We start from the raw sequence: 17,905 nt of genomic DNA on the forward strand, positions 1-17,905 counted from the left end.
TTAAATGTTATATCAGTCTCTTGGCTGTTTGGCTGTAGAAATATCAAAGACATCATAAGCAAGTATTGTTCAGAGGAACAGCACTATATCAGTACTTAATGCATTTATAAATCCAAATTGAATGGCATACAGGTCTATAAAATATTTTCATTCCTGCGTTATGTTCTAATTATTTTAGTATGATATAAACACATAAGATGTGGTTGTTTTAAGGAATTTATTAGGTACTAACATCTTAAGTCAATAAAAGAATAAGACGACTATAAATTCAAACACTTTGGACAATAATCAACACACAGCAACATCTAATCTGCAGAATGTTGCATTGTTTTAATGAAAGGAGAACATATATCGGTATGAAATCTAAACATTTCTGTTTAACAATTTTGTCAGTGAATCTATGACCTTCTTGTTTCTCAGGCTGTAGATAAATGGATTTAAGAAAGGAATTATGACAGCATAAAATAAAGAGTCCATCACATCTCGATAATTTTCTTGCGCAGTTCCAGAGAACACATATGTGAAGAGAAGAGGCCCATAGTATAAAGAGACAGATAGGAGGTGGGCTCCACAGGTGGAGAAGGCCTTCCTTATGCATTGCATGGACTTCTTTTTTAATATTGTAAAGAGAACAAGTGTATAAGAGGCAAGAACAACAGAAATGGTGAATACCTGTATTATCCCAGCAAAGATGAATATCATCAGATAGTTAATGGAAGGGTCAGTACAGGATATCTTAAACAGTGGTATAATGTCACAGTAAAAGTGATGTACTATGACAGAATTACAGAAAGTTAATCTGAGTAAAAAAACGTTATGAATTATAGCATGAGACAGACCACCTAAAAATGACAAAATTAACAGCTGGATACATAGTCTATTGGTTATAATCACTGGATACTGTAGTGGTTTGCATATGGCCACATAGCGATCATATGCCATAGTTGCCAACAGAAAACATTCTGTGGTTACACAGATTGCAAAGGAAAAAAATTGTATCTTACATTCAGAAAGGGAGATCATTTTGCTCTTGGCAAAGAAGTTGACCAGCATGTTGGGGGTCACTGTGGATGATAACCAAGTATCCACAAAGGCCAGTTCCCAAGGAATAAGTACATGGGGCTGTGAAGGTGAGGGTCATTGCAGATGAGAGCAATCAGACCAAGGTTTCCCATGAGGGTGATGAGGTATATAATCAAGAAGAGCAGGAACAGGGGGATTTGCCACTCTGACTGATACTTCAGTCCTGTGAGAACAAACTCTGTCAGTTCTGTTGCATTTTTTGTTTCCATGTGCTTAATAGATGGCCTCTGAAATACAATGTAATAAATGGAAAAATAACATTGATCTGTAATTTTAAAAAGAAAATTTCATGAGGGTAATATAAATAAAAGCATAGCAGAGCCTGTATGCATTTTATTTGATTTACTCTTACCAAAAATATAAAAAGTATTTGCAGAAATTGCTACACTGGAAAAATGGGATTATTTTGCTTCAAAATATATACAGGGATGGACAGATGTAGAAGAGAAGAAAGACATTCTGAACGTGAGCAAATTTATGGGAAAATTTTTGAACTAGGTAAAGAAGTTTTATGTTTAAGACGTGAATGTAGTGTTAAAAGTAAGAGGTTAGAACAACCTGGATTATGTAATATACCGAATGCCATGTGAAGGATCTTGAACATTACTCTTTAAGGATATCCATTCACTGAAAACAGCAGCAGCATCACTTATTTTTGAAATTAAATATTTGGTTGTAGAAACAGGCTGCAGGGAGAAGAACCTTGTGTCAGAAACACTATTCAGGACTGGGATTTTGTCTAGTGATTTCTAAACCAGATTACATATCAAAATTGTCTGGGGGAGTTTTGGGCAAAATATAGATTCTGAGGTATTACTGTAAAAATGATTCAGTAGGTTATGAATGTTGACTTCTAATATTCATGTTATAAATACTCCTCAGGTGACTAAAAGGTATTTTAAGTTCTTTGTGTAATACTACATTTAGTGTTTTGAGGAAGAAAAAGAGATCAAAATAAATTAGAATGTGAAGTCACTGGGATCTGATGACATATGAGATATGAAGGGTGTTTAGTAAAGGAGAGAGTGTAACGTGGTAGCTTGGAAGAGTAATCACAAGTTGAGATTGAGAACTCAGGTGCAGTATCCAGTTTTTGCAAGGAGCAATCACTGAACCACCAGATAACATAAACTTAGCAGTATCATTCAACAAGGGTTTAATAGAAATAATGACTTGGAAGTCACTGAGGTGGCTGAAATGCAGTATATATGACTAACCCACTGGAAACTGTTCGTATTGTTAAAACAAGGAGGCATGAAAACAAAGATGAGGAAGTTATACCAAAGAGATTTAAAATGGGTATATACAATTCATCAGATAAAGAACATTGATCACCTTTTCTACCACAAGTGATATTATTGTCAGAATTGGAAAAAGGATAGAAAGTTGACTATTTAAGTGATGTGACTGAAAATTTAATCAGAGGATTTTCCTGGTGGGCTAGCAGTTAAGAATCCATTGTTGTTACTGCTGTGGTGCAGGTTTGATCCCAGGAACTTCCACATGCCATGGACATAGCCAAAAATTATAATCAGAGAATGTGGTTAATTTAGTTGAGTAAATATTTTGAATGAAAATATATGGTTTCTTACACAGTAAACATTATGACCTAAATCTCTGAACCCCTTTAATTTGATTAATGTTCTAGTTCATCAAAACATATCCTATGGAGTCATTATGATTAATCTAATCAGATAATTATTTATCATTAAAGAGATAGTCTTAGAGATATTTTGCTTATCCAGATTTTACTTATAATGATAAAATTTACAGATTATTCACTATTTTCCATTTTCAACTTGGCTTTTTTATGTCTTGTAAAGCAGATCAAAATTATTATAAACGTAACAGTGTTTTAACTTTCCATTAAAAGTATTGAATATTATAGAAATCTTTTTCTCTTACCAGTATATATTAAGAATTTGTAGGTATCCTTTTGTCACTTGCTTTCTGAAGTAGAAAATAATACAAGAACACTGGAATACCAGTAACACAGGCAGCAATATTTTATACACAAATTCACTTTGGAGGCTTCATTATCCAGGCTTAGGAAAAAGTTTACATGAATTTGTTTTGAATACAAGAGTCAACCAATTGTACAACTGTGTGATTTTGCCAGAAGAAAAAGGAGTGAAGAAATAAAATTCCCCTGAGAGCACTCATGGACTCCCATTAGGACAAAGCTAAGCTGTCCTTCTGGGCATTGGGGCCTTGAACATGTATGAGAAATCCAGGTAGTTCGTCAGGGCATTATAGGCTCTGAAATCATAATCAGTATTCATTGTAGAGAGTTCCATCTTAACAATTGAAATCATATTTTATGCTTCCACTTTGTACTGCAAATGGCACATCTGACATGTTTATGCAAGCTCCAGTGTATCTGTAAAGTTTTGTACTGTTTGGACTTTGATCAGTATTACCTTGTCCAAGCTAATCACATGTGATTTTAGTGAGGCCAATGGTTTTGATTCCCTCTAAACTCCAACTGCAAGAAAGTTGACCTTCCCATGTTAACTCCCATTTCAGTTCTGTATCATCAAAGAGCCTATATCATTGGAGAAGCACAACATGGTAAATGTGGTTTGGAAACAGAAGCAGGAGGAGCCAGATGTGATCAGGGAGGTGAGGATAGGTGGATAACACAGGGTCTGGAGGTTATGTCATAGTAACTAGCCCCATTTAGAGGAAAACTATTCAGGGATTTTGGACAAGGTGGTAACAAATTCAGATTTGCCTTTTGTATAAGAGCAGAGCCACAATTATTTTTTTCCTTTTATTTCCCCAATACATTATTTTTTTTTTACTGTACAGCATGGTGACCAAGTTACACATACATGTATACATTTCTCACATTATCATGCTCCATCATAAGTGACTAGATATAGTATCCAGTGCTACAGCAGGACGTCATTGCTAATCCATTCAAAAACAGCAATAGTCTGCATCTATAAACCCCTAGCCCCCAATCCATCCCACTCACTCCCCCTGCCCCTTGGCAACCCCAAGTCTATTATCCAAGTCCATGCTTTTCTTTTCTGTGGACAGGTTAATTGTGCTCTATATTAGATTCCAGATATAAATGATACCATATGGCATTTTTCTGTCTTTTTTTTAATTTTTAATTGTTATTTTCCCAATACAGTTTTTTTTACTACTGTACAGCATGGTGACCCATTTACACATACATGTTTACACTCTTTTTTTCTCCCATTATCTTGCTCTATCATGAATGACTAGATATAGTTCTGAGTGCTACACAGGAGGATCTCATTGCTAATCCATGTCTGTCTCTTTTTGACTTACTTTACTCAGTATGAGAATCCCTAGTTCCATTCATGTTGCTGCAAATGGCATTATTTGGTTCTTTTTGATGGCTGAGTAGTATTCCACTGTGTATATATACCACATCTTCCTAATCCAGTTGTCTGTCGGTGGACATTTGGGTTGTTTCCATGTCTTGGCTATTGTGAATAGAGCTGCAATGAACATGCAGGTGCATGTGTCTTTTTCAAGAAATGTTTTGTCCGGATATTTGCCCAAGTGGGGGGATTGCTGGGTCATATGGAAGTTCTGTGTATAGTTTTCTAATGTACCTCCACTGTTTTCCATAGTGGTTGAAACAGCTTACATTCCCACCAACAGTGTAGGAGGCTTCCTTTTTCTCCATACCCATTCCAGCATGTGTTATTTGAGGACTTGTTAATGATGGCCATTCTGACTGGGGTGAGGTGGTATCTCGCGGTAGTTTTGATTTGCATTTCTTTAAAAATCAGGGATGTTGAGCAGTTTTTCATGTGCTTGTTGGCCATCTGTACATCTTGGAGAAATATCTGTTCAGGTCTTTTTACCATTTCTCAATTGGGTTATTGGCTTTTTTGCTGTTGAGTTGTATAAGTTATTTTTATATTTTAGAGATGAAGCCCTTGTCTGTTGCATCATTCGAAACTATTTTCTCCCATTCTGTAAGTTGTCTTTTGGTTTTCTTTCTGGTTTCCTTTGCTGTGCAAAAGCTTGTCAGTTTGATTAGCTCCTACTGGTTTTTTTTGCTCTTATTTCTGTTGCCTTGGGAGACTGACCTGAGAAAACATGTGTAAGGTTGATGTCAGAGAGTGTTTTTCCTATCTTCTATTCTAGGAGTTTGATGGTGTCTTGTCTTATATTTAAGTCTTTCAGCCATTTTGAGTTTATTTTCATGCATGGTGTGAGGGCGTGTTCTAGTTTCATTCCTTGCATACAGCTGTCCAGGTTTCCCAGCAATTCTTGCTGAAGAGACTGTCTTTTTCCCATTTTATGTTCTTGTCTCCTTTGTCAAAGTTTAATTGGCCGTAGGTGTTGGGGTTTATTTATGGGTTCTCTACTCTGTTTCCATTGGTCTGTCTTTCTGTGTTGGTACCAGTACCACACTGATTTGATGACTGTGGCTTTTTGATATTTTCTGAGGTCAGGGAGAGTTATGCCTCCAGCTTGGTTTTTGTTGGTCACAATTGCCTTGGAAATTCTGGCTCTTTTGTGGTTCCATACAAATTTTTGCATTGTTTGTTCTAGTTCTGTGAGAAATGTCATGGGTAATTTGATAGGGATTGCATATAATCTGTATATTGCTTTAGGTAGTATGGCCCTTTTTACAACATTAATTTTTCCAGCCCAGGAGCATTGAATATATTTCCATTTCTTTACATCTTTTTAAATTTCCTTGATTAATGTTTTATAGTTCTTGGAATATAACTCCTTGACCTCCTTGGTCAGGTGTATTCCCAGGTATTTGACTATTTGTAGTGGATTTTCAAAGGTATTGTATTTTTGTATTCCTTTTCTAAAGTTTCATTGTTGGTATATAGAAATGTGGCTGATTTCTGAATGTTAATCTTATATCCTGCTACTTTGCTGAATCTTTTGATCAGTTCAAGTAGTTTTTAGGTTGATTCCTTAGGCTTTTTTATGAATAGTATCATATCATCTGCATACAGTGACAGTTTTATCTCTTCTCTTCCCATTTGGATGCCTTTTATTTCTTTTGTTTTTCTGATTGTTGTGGCTAGGACTTCCAATACTATGTAGAATAGCAGTGGTGAGAGTGGGCATCCTTGTCTTGTTCCAGATTTAAGTGGGAATTATTTCAGTTTTTCTCCATTGAGTATTATATTTGCTCTGGTTTTGTCATAAATGGCTTTGATTATGTTCAGGAATGTTCCCTCTACACACACTTTGGTGAGAGATTTTATCGTGAATAGATGTTGGACTTTGTCAAATGCTTTTTCTGCATCTATTGAGATAATCGTATTTTTTTTTATTTTTATTTGGTTAATGTGGGATATTACACTGATTGACTTGTGTATGTTGAACCATCCTTGTGATCCAGACATCAAAACCATAAAATGTGGGCAAGGGACATGAGGAAATATAGCTTCTTTTTTTTCTTTTTTAAAAATTGTATTATGGTAATGAAGTGTTTGAACCTACAGGACTATCAGTCTAAAACACACAATGATAGGAAGAGGATAACATACGTAAAAAAATGGGCAACCACAAAACAAAACCGAATATTACATTAAAAAAAATGAAAAGAATTTGCTCAACCAGAAAATAATGGAGACCATCCAACCAAAAAAAGAAAGGAAAAAGGAAAATCACAGAGTCAACTGGAACACAAAGTTAAAAATGGCAATAAATAAACATCTATCAATTATCACCTTAAATGTCAATGGACTGAATGCTCCAATCAAAGGACACAGAGGGGCTGAGTGGATAAAAAAGCAGAAACATTCAATCTGCTTCCTACAAGAAACTTACTTAAGGACAAAGGACACATAGAAGGAAATTGAGGGGGTGGGAAAAGATATTTCATGCCAATAGACATGACAGGAAAGCAGGAGCTGCAATACTCATATCAGACAAAATAGACTTTAAAATGAAGGCCATAAAGAAAGACAAAGAATGGATTCTTTAGTGGTTAAAGGATCCATTCAAGAAGAGGATATTACAGTCATCGATATATATAACCCAAATATAGGAACAAGTAGATATATACAATAAATATTAAGATACATAAAAGAAGAAATTGATGGAAATACAATCATAGTAGGAGATTTTAATACCCCACTCACACAAATGGACAGATCCTCTAGACAGAAAAGCAATAAAGCAACAGAGACCCTAAGGAAACAATAAAAAAATTAGACTTAATTGACATCTTCAGGATACTACATCCACAAAAATCAGAATACACATTCTTCTCAAGTGTGCGTGGAACATTCTCAAGAATTGATCACATATTGGGGCAAAAAGCTAATCTCAACAAATTTAAGAGTATAGAAATTATTCCAAGTATCTTCTCTGACCACAGTGGTGTGAAACTAGAAAGCAACCACAGGAAAAGAAATGAGAAAAAACACACTACATGGAGACTCAACAACATGCTACTAAAAAACCAATGGGTAAATGGGGAAATGAAGAAAGAAATGAAAAACTACCTTGAGGCAAAGGATAATGAAGACACAACTTCTCAAATTCAATGGGATGCTGCAAAAGCACTGATCAGAGGGAAGTTTATAGCAATACAGGCCTTCATCAAAAAAGAAGAAAAATCTCAAATTGACAATTTAACACACCACCTAAATGAATTAGAAAAAGAAGAAAAAAAAAGGCCTAAAGTCAGCAGAAGGAAGGAAATCATAAAGATCAAAGAGGAAATCAATAAAATGGAAATTTAAAAAACAATAGAAGAAATCAATAAAACCAAGAGCTTGTTCTTTGAAAAAGTAAACAAAATTGATAAACCTCTGGCTATATACACCAAACAGAGGAGAGAAAGAACCCAAAGAGACAAAATAAGAAATGAAAAAGGAGAAATAAATATGAATACTGCAGAAATTTAAAAAAAAAAACATAAGAGAATACTATGAACAACTCTATGCCAACAAATTTGACAATCTGGAATAATTGGACAATTTTCTAGAGTCTTACAGCCTGCCAAAACTGAATCAAGAAGAAATAGATCAACTGAACAGACCAATCACTAGAAATAACATTGAATAGTCATTAAAAACACTCCCTACAAATAAAATTCCAGGCCAGATGGCTTCACAGGCAAATGCTTCCAAACATACAAAGAGGAACTTGTGCCCATCCTTCTTAAACTTTTTCAAAAGGAAGTTCCTTGAGGAAGAAGGAACACTCCAAAGATATTCTATGGTGCCACTGTCACCCTAATTCCAAAACCAGACAAAGACAGCATCAAAAAAGAAAACTATAGGCGAATATCTTTGATGAATATAGACACAAAAATTCTCAACAAAATTTTAGCCAACCGAATGTAACAACATATCAAAAAGATTGTACAGCATGACCAGGTGGGATTCATCCCAGATTCACAAGTATAGTTCAGCATGTAACATTTTGAATGGGTGTTTTGTTGCGATGTATGCCTAGGAGTGGGATTGCTAGGTCATATGATAGTTCTATATTTCATTTTCTGAAATATTTACATACTGTTTTCCAGTGACATTCCCACCAACAGTGTAGGAGTGTTCCCTTTTCTCACACCCTCTCCAGCATTTGTTATTTTTTGATTTATTGATGATGGCCATTCTAACCAGTGTGAGTGGTACCTCATTTAGTGTTGATTTGCATTTCTCTAGTAATTAGTGATGTTGAGCATCTTTTCATGTGTTGTTTGACCATCTGCATGTTTACTTTGGATAAATGTCTATTTAGATCTGCCCATTTTTTCATTGGGTTTTCTCTTTTTAATGTTTTATTGAATTGTATGAATTTACAATGTTGTGATAATTTCTGCTATATGACAAAGTGATTCAGTTATACATATAGACATATCCATTTTTTTCAGATTCTTTTCCTATGTATGTTACCACAGAAATTTGATAGAGTTCCCTGTGCTATACAGCATGTCCCACTGACCATCCATTCCATGTACAATAGTGTGCATATGCCAATTACAAACCTCCAAAGGCATTCTTCCCCCCTCAACTTGTCCCCTTTGGTAGCCATAAGTTTGTTTTTAAAGTCTGTGAATCTGTTTCTGTTTTGTAAATAAGTTTATTTGTATCACATTTAGGTTCCACAAATAAGTGACATCTTATGATGTCTTTGTCTATCACTTAGTATAATACTCTCTAGTTTCATGTGTGTTGCTGCAAATGGCATTATTTCATCCTTTTTTAATTACTGAGTAATGTTGCATTATTTACATGTGCCACATCTTCTTTATCCTCTCTTCTGTTAATATACATTTAGGTTGCTTCTGTGTCTTAGCTATTGCAAATAGTGCTGCAGTGAACATTGGAGTGCATGTATTTTATTGAATTATTATTTTCTCTACATATATGCCCAGGAGTGGGATTGCTGGGTCATGTTGTAGTTCTAGTTTTAGCGTTTTGTGGCCCTTCTCTACTGTTTTCCATAGTGGCTGTACAAATGTGTATTTCTTACAAGAGCTTATGAGAGTCCTTTTTCTCTGTACCCTCTCCAGCATTTACTGTATATAGTCTGTTTGATGAAGGCTTTCTGATTGATATGAGGTGATAAGTCAATACGATTTGATTTGCCTTTCTCTAGTAATTAGCAATGTTGAGCATTTTTTCTTTATTTTCATCTTTATGTATTCTATGGAGAAATGTCTGCTTAGATCATATGCCCTTTTTTGCTTAGATTGTTTGTTTATTTGACATTGAGCCATATGAGTTGTTTGCATATTTTGGAGAGGAATCCCTTGTCAGTTGTTTTGCTTGCAGACATATTCTCCCATTCTGTGGGTTTTCTTTTAATTTTGTTTCCAGTTTCCTTTGTGATGTGAAGCCTTTTAAGTTAAATTATGTTCCATTGGTTTATTTTTGTTCATATTTTAATTACTTTAGGGGTGCATCAAGAATGGTATTGTGATTTGTATCAGTGTCTGCCTATGTTTTCCTTTAAGAGTTTTATAGTATTCAGTCTTGTATTTAGGTATTTAATCCATTTTGAGTGTATTTTTGTATGTGATGTTACAGAGTGTTCTAATTTCATTCTTTGACCTTTAGATGTCTAGTTTTCCCAGAACCACTTATTAAAGAGTCCATCTTTTCTCCAATGTATATTCTGGCCTTGTTTGCTGTAGATTAATTGACCATAGATGCATGAGTTTGGTTGTGGGCTTCCTATCCTGTTCCATTGATCTGTATTTCTGTTTTTGTGTCAGTAACATGGGGTTTTGATGACTGTAGATTTGTAGTACACTCTGAAGATGGGGAGTCTGATTCTCACAAATCTGTTTGCTTTCTCAGTATTGCTTTGGCTGTTCAGGGTCTTTGATGTTTCCATACAATTTTTTGTTGTTGTTCTAGTTTTATGAAAACTGTCATTGGTAACTTAACAGGGATTGCATTGAATCCATAGATTCCCTTGGGTAGTATAGTGTATTTGACAATATTGATTCTTCCAATCCAAGAGCAAGATATATCTTTCCCTCTGTTTGTATTTTTTTAACTTTTTAAGGCTGCATCCACAGCATATTTAAGTTCCCAGGATATGGCTCAATTAGGAGCTACAGCTATTGGCCTATGCCACAGCCACAGCAACATGGGATCCGAGCCATGTCTATAACGTACACCACAGCTCATGCCAACACCAGATCCCCATCCCACTGAGCAAGGCCAGGGATGCAACCTACATCCCCATGGATACTAGTTGGATTCATTTCTGCTGCACCGCAGTGTGAACTCCTGTTTGTGTCATCTTTGATTTCCTTCATCAACATCTTGTAGTTTTCAGTTTGTCTCCTAAGGTAGCTTAATTCCTAGGTACTTTGTTCTCTTTGATGCAATGGTAAATGGAATTATTTCCTTATTTTCACTTTATGAATTTTCATTGTTAGTGTACAGGAATGCAAGATATTTCTGGGTTTAATTTTGTATCCTGCAACTTTACCAAATTCACTGATAAGATCTAGCAGTTTTTCATAGCATCTTTAGGATTTTCTATGTATAGTATCATTTCATTAGCAAATAATGCATGTTTTACTACTTCTTTTCTAGTTTGGACTCCTTTTATTTCTATTTCTTCTCTAATTTCCATGACTAGGACTTCAAAAACTATAATGAATAAAAGTGGCAAGAGTGGAGTGCCTTGTCTTGTTCCTTATCTTAGTGGATATGCATTCAACTTTTCACCATTGAGAATGATGTTAGCTGTGGGTTTGTCATCTATGGCCTGTTTATGTTGAGGTAGGTTCCCTCTATGCCTACATTTTAGAGAATTTTTTCTTTTCTTTTACAGCTGTACCTTTGGCATATGGAAGTTCTCAGAGCTACAGCTGAGGCATTTGCCACAACCATGGTAACACTAGATCTGAGCCCCATCTGCAACATATGCCACAGCTTGCTGCAATTCTAGATCCTTAACCCACTGAGTCAGGCCAGGGTTAAACTCACATCCTCACAGAGACAATGTTGTATCTTAACTTGTTGAGCAGCAATTGGAACTCATTCATTTGGAGAGTTTTTATGAGAAATGGTGTTGAATTAATGTCAAAAAGCTTTTTCTGCATCAAATGATGTGATTATATGATTTTTTTCTTTACTTTGTTAATGTGGTATATATCACATTGATTGACTCATCAATCAACTGAAGGATTCTTGCATCCATGGGATAAATCCCACATGATTATGGTGTAAGATCCTTTTAATATATTGTTGGATTCAGTTTGATAATATTTTGTTAAGGATTTTGCATCTGTGTTCATCAGAGATATTGGCCTGTGATTTCCCTTTTTCCATCTCTTCGAGGTCGTCTCTTTTATTGACATACAGTTTCTCATAGTAGTCTTTTATATTCTATGTATTTCTGTGGTGTCAGTTTTAATTTCTCCTTTTTCATTTCTAATTTTATTGATTTGAGATCTCTCCCTTTTCTTCTTGATGGGTCTGGCTATAGGTTTATCAATTTTCTCCATCTTTCCAAAGAAACAGCTTTTTATTTCATTGATATTTTCTATTGTTTTCTTCATCTCTTTCTCATTTATTTCTTCCCTGATCTTCATGAATTCATTTCTTCTACTAACTTTGGGTTTTCTCTTTCTTCTTTTTCTGCTTGCTTTAGGTTCAAGTTTAGATTCTTTATTTGAGATTTGCTTGTTTCCTGAGGTAAGATGGTATTGCTATAAACTTCCCTCTTAGAACTGTTTTTCTTCATGTCATATGTTTTCTATCCTCACGTTTTCATTGTCATTTGTCTTTAGGCATTTTTTTAATTTCTTCTTTGATTTCTTCAGTGATCTGTTGGTGGTTTAATAGCATATTATTTAGCCTCTATGTGTTTGTGGTTTGTTTTTTTTTGTTTGTTTGTTTGTTGGGTTTTTTTGCAGCCTTTTCCTTGTGGTTGATTTAGAGTCTCATAGTGTTGTGGTCAGAAAAAATGTTTGGCATGATTTCAATTTTCTTAAATTTACTGAGGGTTGATTTATGTCCTAAGATGTGATCTGTCCTTGAAGAATGTTCCATGTGTACAAGAGAAGAAAATGTATCCTGCTGCTTTGGGATGGAATATTCTGTAGATATCGATTAAATCTAGCTGGTCCAATGTGTCATTTAAGGCCTGTGTTTCTTTATTGACTTTTTGTTTGGATGACCTGTCTATTGCTGTAAGTGAGTATTAAAGTCTGCCACTATTACTGGGTTGTTATTGTCTTCTCCATTCATGGATGTTAGCAGTTACCTTATATATTGTGGTATTCCTGTGTTGGGTGCGTATATATTTATAGTTGTCATGTCATTTTTTGGAATTATCCCTTGATCAATAAGAAATGCCCTTATTTATTTCATAATATTTTTCATATTTTAGTCTATTTTGTCTGATATGAATAATGCTACTCCAGCTTTCTTTTTCTTTCTATTTGCATGGAATACCTTCTGCCATCCCCTCACCTTCAGTCAGTATGTTTCCCAAGATCTGAAGTCAGTCGCATGTAGATAGCATACATGTGGGTCTTATTTTTGTATCCCTTCAGTGAGTCTGTGTTTTTTGGTTGGAGCATTTAACCCACTTAAATTCTAGGTAATTATTGATATGTATATACTCATTGCCATTTTCAGAATTTCTTTGACTTTTTTGTTATTGGATTTTTTTTCTTCCTTTCTTCTTTTGTTCTCTTCTCTTGTGATTTTTCCTTTTCTTGTGATTTGATGTCTATCTTTAGTGTTACACTCAGATTGCTCTTTTCTTTTTATGGGTGCATCTATTGTAGCTTTTTAATTTTCAGTTTCCATGAGCTTTTGATATAGCATTCCATACATATATCAGATTGTTTTGAATTGTTAGTCAAAAAATATATATATGTATGTGTAACTGGGTCACTTTGCCATACCATAGAAAGCTGACAAAACACTGTAAATAAGACATAATGGAAAAAATAAAAATCGTTTTAAAAATATTTTTAAAATCTTTAATTTCAAGTGCATTTTTAATAAACATTTTTATAATGCATTTGTCCTCTCTTCTTCTCATGATTGCTGGTTTTGATAACAGATTTGTGGATAATTTCCTACTTTTATTACATGTTAACCTTTACTCATGAGCTTTTCCATTCATAATATTCTTGTTTCTATTTTGGGGCTTTTCTTTTCAACCTAGAAATGTTCCTTTAGCATTTGTTGTAAAGCTGGTTTGGTGGTGCTGAATTCTCTTAGATTTTGCTTGTCTGTAAATCTTTTGATTTCTCTTTCAAATCTAAATGAGAGGCTTGCTAGCTAGAATATTCACAGTTGTAGGTTTTACCCCTTCAAAAATCCTAAATAGGCATTCTTTTTGTAGCTCAGCAGTTAACAAACCCAAATAGGACCTAAGAGGATTTGGGTTTGTTCCCTGCTTTCACTCAGTGTGTTAGGCATCTGGCATTGCCATGAGCTGTGCTGCAGGTCACAGATGTGCCTCGGATCCTGCATTGCTGTGGCTATGGCATAAGCTGGTATCTGTAGCTCTAACTCAACCCCTAGCCTGGGAACTTCCCTATGCCATAGGCGTGGCCCTAAGAAGAAAACAAATTCCTAAGTATATCATGCCACTCCCTTCTTGCCTACAGAATTTACATTGAAAAATCAGCTGCTAACCTTATGAGAGTTAGCTTGCATATGATTTGTTGATTTTCCCTTGTTGCTTTTAATATTTTTCTTTTTATTTAATTTTGTCTGTTTGATCAGTATGTATGTATGGAGTTGGCCTTCTATCCAGAAATGGGAGAAAAGTATAAATAGAGAATGGAAACTTTCAGAATATTTACACAGTGCTGATCAAGTAAGGAATAGAAAATATGTAGAAACTCCATTCTGTATTTTCTCTAAATACCTTAAGATTGTAACAGTTCTGCTTCACTGATTAAATAGTAATTGCCATAGCCCAGGCTGCAATAATAGAATGTCATAGATTATTTGGCCTTATACCAAAACATTTATTTTTTGATGTTCTGAAGAATGGGATGATGAACAACAAGGTGTCAGTAGACATTGTACATAATCAGTTTGCTACTTCCTGGCTAGTAGGTAACTGCCATTGTACATGGCCTTTCCCGTTTGAATATGCATGTAAAGAAAAAGCCTCTTGTCCCTTTTCTTCTTACAATTGCACATATCCCATTGTAAAAGGCTTGCCCTCATGACTTAATCTAACCCTAACATCCTCCCAAAGGGTTCACTCCAAACACTACCACATTGGAAGTTAATGTGTCAACATGAGATTTTGTGGGAAGCCAACATTCAGTACTTAATAAAGATTTGCATCATCATATTATAGCTCAAGGAATTCCCTGTATATGAAAATTCTTTGAAATGATGGTCTTAAAGTTTATCCAACCAATTAATTAGTTTTTATAATTCACAGATGTATCTCCCATTAACCTTCTTGACATGATACAATGGGATTTTGATTGGCTTTCAACACTGTGGGTCATGTTTTCCAAGACACTTTTATAAAAATGTGCACAATACTTCATCCTTTGGAAAAGACACTTCATTAAAATCTAAATCCCACTGCCCAATTTATAGAGGAAAGTATAAGCAAGAGTGGAAATCTTTAAAATATGTGCATAGAGAGTAAATGTGTAGAAACTCCATGTTGACTGGTCTCTAATATATTGATTTTTAAAATATTTACTTATCTGTTTATTTTTAAGAGTAATTTTCTAGTGTGGTCCAAAACCTATAGCATTAGCATTTGAAACAGATATTCTCTTGGTAGAGCCTATTAATCTCTTTCCCTAAGCCCTCCAGGTGATTCTGGGCCTCACTATATTTTGAGAACCACTATATTAGAGAAAAATAACAATTTTTAAAAGTCTAGACTACAGAGGAGTTCACAGATACCTAATGAATGTGCTAATGATATTCTACTCTAGCTGGTCACAACACAGACCTAGAGATACTCTTCTAGTATTGGCTAGTGTTTGTTTTCACTTGACTCCTAAGTTTGTTGATTCTTTGACAGAGTTTAATATTGTTAGCAACTCCTAATAGCACAAGGTATTGTTAAATGATGAGAAAATAAGGTTTATCCATGTGCATAAAGAGAGATGAACTATGAATTCTCTTAAATCTCAAGGTTAAAACATTGATACACCTTCATAATAAAGAATATTTCTATTATATTGTTAGTATTACAAAGGGGAGATTTCATCTAATATCAGTAGTGTTCTAGATGGTTAGATAATTGTAACTTTGAAACAACATTCCTTTCATCTTAATAACATTAAATAGTTTATATGTCATTTCCTTGTGTCTATTTTAAAAATATATCTGTACAATATCTTCTAAAATGTGGGCTTTATACAAATTTATATTTTATATCATTCCCAACCATCCACTGAAATGATATACATGATATACAAAAATACATCTATACAAAAAATTTATAACAGAAATAAAAAAGGAAACATATCAATAAAGAAGAGATTTCAGTGAATTTTGGAAGGCATAGATTAATGTGAACTTTGGTAATACACATTAAAACTCTTATCCATAACACATTGTAACACATATTACTGATTTATTTATTTTACAATTTTTTTTAGTTCTCAGAAGAGTGAGACCACTTCCTTCCTATTATGACTTTTCTTTCTTCCCCATGCCCATTCCAAATTAGTCCTTCAATCTAAACTCTTAGTTTACAGAATTAGTACAGATATTCATATTTCCCAACAACAAAGAAACAGGTGGAAATGACCTCAAAAGGCACTATAGAGAGTGAGAGGCAACTCACTCCTTCCAGATCCTCATATAAGCACACTGAGTTAAGAGCATCCTCTTATCATTTGGCCTGACCATGTTTTCCTCATGTCTTTCCTATTCTGTTTATTCCTCTTTGTGACATGAGCATTGAATCTGCAGGAAGTGAGATTTACCATGTCCCAAATAAAGTAAAATGAAAGGCCTTTTGATGGTTGACAGAGTTCTTATGATTTGACCCTGTTTATTCAAACACAAATATGCCAGTATGCCTATTATTTGGAGGTAAATGTGATATGAGCCTCCAGGCTGCACAGCAGCTTTACTGTCAATTACCTCAAACTCAAGTGCCTTTCAGATTACAACACTATTGTGGTGCTTATTAAATATATATATAAAGCCACATTGAAGATTTTGCACATGTGTAAATATTTTAATTTTAATTTCTGCTTTAGTTAATTTAGAATGATATCACTTGATAAAATTCCCTGTATTTTATGATATAAATATTTTAAAACATTTATTACTAAAGATAATTCATTAAAACAATAAGTCAATTATTAATCCAAGAAAACTTTGCACAATAGTCAACACATAGCACCATGTAATTGGCCTCATTTTGTGTTGTTTTCATGTAAGGGAACACATTAGTATCAGATACAACTATTTCTCTTTAATGTTCTTCTCAGTGAATCTATGACCCTCTTATTTCTCAGGCTGTAGATAATTGGATTTATGAAAGGAATTATAACAGTATAAAATAGAGAGTCAATCATATCTTGATCACCTGCTTGTTCAGACCCAGGGCGAACATACATGAAGAGAAGAGGCCCATAGTATAAAGAGACAGATAGGAGGTGGGCTCCACAGGTGGAAAAGGCCTTCCTTATGCCTTGTAAAGATTTCTTTTTTAAAACTGTGAACAGAACTCGTGTATAAGAGACCAGAACAGTGAGAATCGTAAACACCTGAATTGAACCAGAGAAAACGAATATCATCAGAGCATTAATAGAAGGATCAGTACAAGAAATTTTAAACAATGGCATGATGTCGCAATAAAAATGATGAATTACATTGGAATTACAGAAGGTTAATCTGAATAAAAAACCTGTATGAATTAAGGCATGAAGAAGACCACATACAAATGATGAGACCAGCATTCTCAGGCATTGCCTATTAGTCATAATCATTGGATAAAGTAACGGGTTGCAAATGGCTACACAGCGGTCATACGCCATTGTTGCCAGCAGAAAACATTCTGTGGTTCCACTGACTAAAAAGGAAAAACATTGTGTCATGCATTCAGAGAGAGAGATCATCTTACTCTTGGTGAGGATATTGACCAGCATCCTGGGGGTCACTGTGGAGGATAACCAAGTATCCACAAAAGCCAAGTTCCCAAGAAATAAGTACATGGGAATATGAAGTTGAAGGTCATTGCAGATGAGAGCAATCAGACCAAGATTCCCCATGATGGTGATGATGTATATAACTAAAAACAACAAGAACAGGGGAATTTTACCATCCGGTTGATATGTAAGTCCTGTGAGAACAAACTCTGTCAGTTCTGTTGCATTTTTTGTTTCCATATTCTTAAACAATGTTCTCTGAAATAAAAT

At 34.6% G+C, this 17,905-nt stretch overlaps 1 protein-coding gene and 1 pseudogene across 1 annotated transcript; both read right to left on the minus strand.

Annotated features, from left to right (window-relative positions):
- LOC100623197 lies at positions 364-1,316 on the minus strand (annotated as a pseudogene).
- On the minus strand, positions 16,940-17,905 carry LOC100623107 (olfactory receptor 5H8-like). Its single transcript, XM_003358864.2, has one exon. The coding sequence runs from the start codon at positions 17,873-17,875 to the stop codon at positions 16,940-16,942; it is 936 nt and encodes a 311-aa protein (XP_003358912.2). The 5' UTR covers positions 17,876-17,905.

Source organism: Sus scrofa, chromosome 13 (genome assembly GCF_000003025.6).
Source record: "Sus scrofa isolate TJ Tabasco breed Duroc chromosome 13, Sscrofa11.1, whole genome shotgun sequence".
Lineage (NCBI taxonomy): Eukaryota > Metazoa > Chordata > Mammalia > Artiodactyla > Suidae > Sus > Sus scrofa.